Source organism: Crassostrea angulata, chromosome 4 (genome assembly GCF_025612915.1).
Source record: "Crassostrea angulata isolate pt1a10 chromosome 4, ASM2561291v2, whole genome shotgun sequence".
Lineage (NCBI taxonomy): Eukaryota > Metazoa > Mollusca > Bivalvia > Ostreida > Ostreidae > Magallana > Magallana angulata.
The window spans coordinates 1885901-1888117 of record NC_069114.1 but is presented as its reverse complement, the minus strand read 5'-3'; the positions used below and the strand labels follow the sequence as shown (position 1 = coordinate 1888117).

General features: G+C 38.1%; 1 protein-coding gene across 1 annotated transcript; it reads right to left on the bottom strand.

Moving 5' to 3' along the window:
• Positions 1-224: 224 nt before the first annotated feature.
• LOC128181960 (probable E3 ubiquitin-protein ligase MID2) lies at positions 225-1895 on the bottom strand (the record flags this gene model as incomplete). The annotated part of the gene is made up of 1 exon (XM_052850545.1): positions 225-1895. A coding segment is annotated over exon 1 (1644 nt), but the record flags the coding sequence as incomplete, so codon positions are not given.
• Between the last annotated feature and the right edge of the window lie 322 nt (positions 1896-2217).

The following is a 2217-nucleotide window of genomic DNA, read 5'->3' as shown; positions in this document are numbered from 1 at the left end:
AAGATGGAGATACACATGATGTAAAACACAATTTTATTTATAAAATCAATGTTTGTAGAAAGATAATCCCATTGTTATGTACTGGTATACACAAAGATTACAATATATGACAATACACTTTTCTTATATACATAGTTACAGCTATAATGTTGTATACATGCAGTACAGTCGCACATAATGTTTGTGTTTATATACCTAAACAAAACAGTTTATTTACACATGTTATATTGTATTTTCTTCACTTTACCTGTGTCCCTCTCAGCCACAAAGAGGTTGTCTCTGGTGTCCACACATAAACCCCGTGGATACTGTAAATGACAGTTGTCAATGTAGCGGAGGAACTGACCGTCCTGATCCAGGATGTGGATACGGTTGTTGTCACTGTCTGCTATCAGGATCCGACCCTGGCTGTCTGTAGTAATACCGAGTGGATAGAATGATACCCAGGTAGTAAAGGGATGACCAGCGTAGGTAAACCGGTGTGTCCCGGCCTGATTGACCACCACTACTGCACGGGCTACATAATCTGACACACAGATATCTAGGTTCCTGTTCTCACTGATGTATTTAAAGTTATATAATCCACCAGATGAATAGAGAGGTTGTCCTTTGTCATCGTACTGAATACTCTGTTTCTCTGTGGAGCCAAGGTAACACACAACTTTTGTTTGTTTATGATCAGCACTGACCATGACAACCAGGAGGTCACCAGAGGAGGTACTACAGACACATAGAGGTCCCCACCCCCGTAGTCTGATCACTGTCTGTATCTGTGTATTCTTCACTATGTTCAAAGTTCTATCTGTGTAATCAGTATAAACTAGATCCCTATTCCGTGTCACTGCTATGTCCCATGGAATGTTCCCTGACTTGGTCTGGACTGACTTCATTAGCTCCCCCTGCAGATTGTAGAGTCTCACCATATTGTAAACATAACTACTTATCCAGATGTTTTCATCACCCAAACAGGACACACTGCATAATCTTCGGTACTCTGTGTTTATCTGTGTGATGATCCGTGGTACATCAATGAGCGGTCTGTCCGGGGGAGAATCCATTGTGTAGCCATGTTCTTCTGTTTTAATAGATGACGCTGACGGAGAACCAAACTGTTGATAAAGCTGTTCTTTGTTGATCCTCTGAGGGGTAAACCTTTGGTAGGACACTGTGAGTTTAGGAGGCAATCTTCTAAATTCATCATTCCTGGATTTGTAGGCAGAGACAAGGCTGACATCATTGAAGTCCAGTAACTTCTTCAAATCGGCAATGCTTTTTGTGATTTCAGAAATGGTCTGTGTGGTTGCATCTTCCTGTTTGCTTAAGACAGCCAGGTGTTTGGAGTCTATTTCATTAAGATCAGATTTTAGTTTCTGTATTATGGTGTCTATTTCGCTGTGCAAGTCTTCTCCATGTTTGTTGATTGCTGTTGTCAGTTTTTTGGAGTTCTCATTCAGATATGCCTTTTGTTCTGAAATACTAGATGCAATCTCTTGATATTTAGGATAAATGAATTTCTTAAAATCTTGTAAATCTCTCTGTAAGAATTGTGTTTTGTTTTCTAAAGTTTTTAAAATGCCAACTACATCATGAGTTTGGTGTTCCTCAGAGGAAACACAGAGTTTACAAATAGGAATGTTGCATTGTTCACAGTAACGTTCACATATTTTTGTTGAATGTTTTTGACATTTAGGAAAAGATCTCCGATATTTGGATGGCACCACTTTGTGTAGTTTGGATTTATCAGACAGATGTTTCTCCTTACAGTCTTTACAGAGATGCATTTTACAAATGACACAGTGTAGAGGGGGGACCGGGGTCTCACAGAGATGACACCGTTCCACATCCTGGAGGCTGTACTCAGGGTCCATGGTCAAACAACTTCTTCACAACTGTGGACTATTCTGAAATTAAGAGAACAACCCTAACAATTATAAGATCTTTTTTCCTATCATTATCATACAATCATGCCAAACTTAGCTTCCTGACTCAACTATAATTTGAAGATGAGTTAAGCGAAACATTTAAATATGTCATGAAAGTACTCAGTTGTTTAAATTACTGGAAAAGATAAGATTGAAAAAAAAAGTGTTTATTTTATTTTTTCAAACAATGATTTCATATGCCTAAAAATGCATGAGTTACGTTAAATATAGAATGAACATTATACAGCCCAATAAACATTTTGATGATATAAGCCTTATATCATTATAAGGCTCA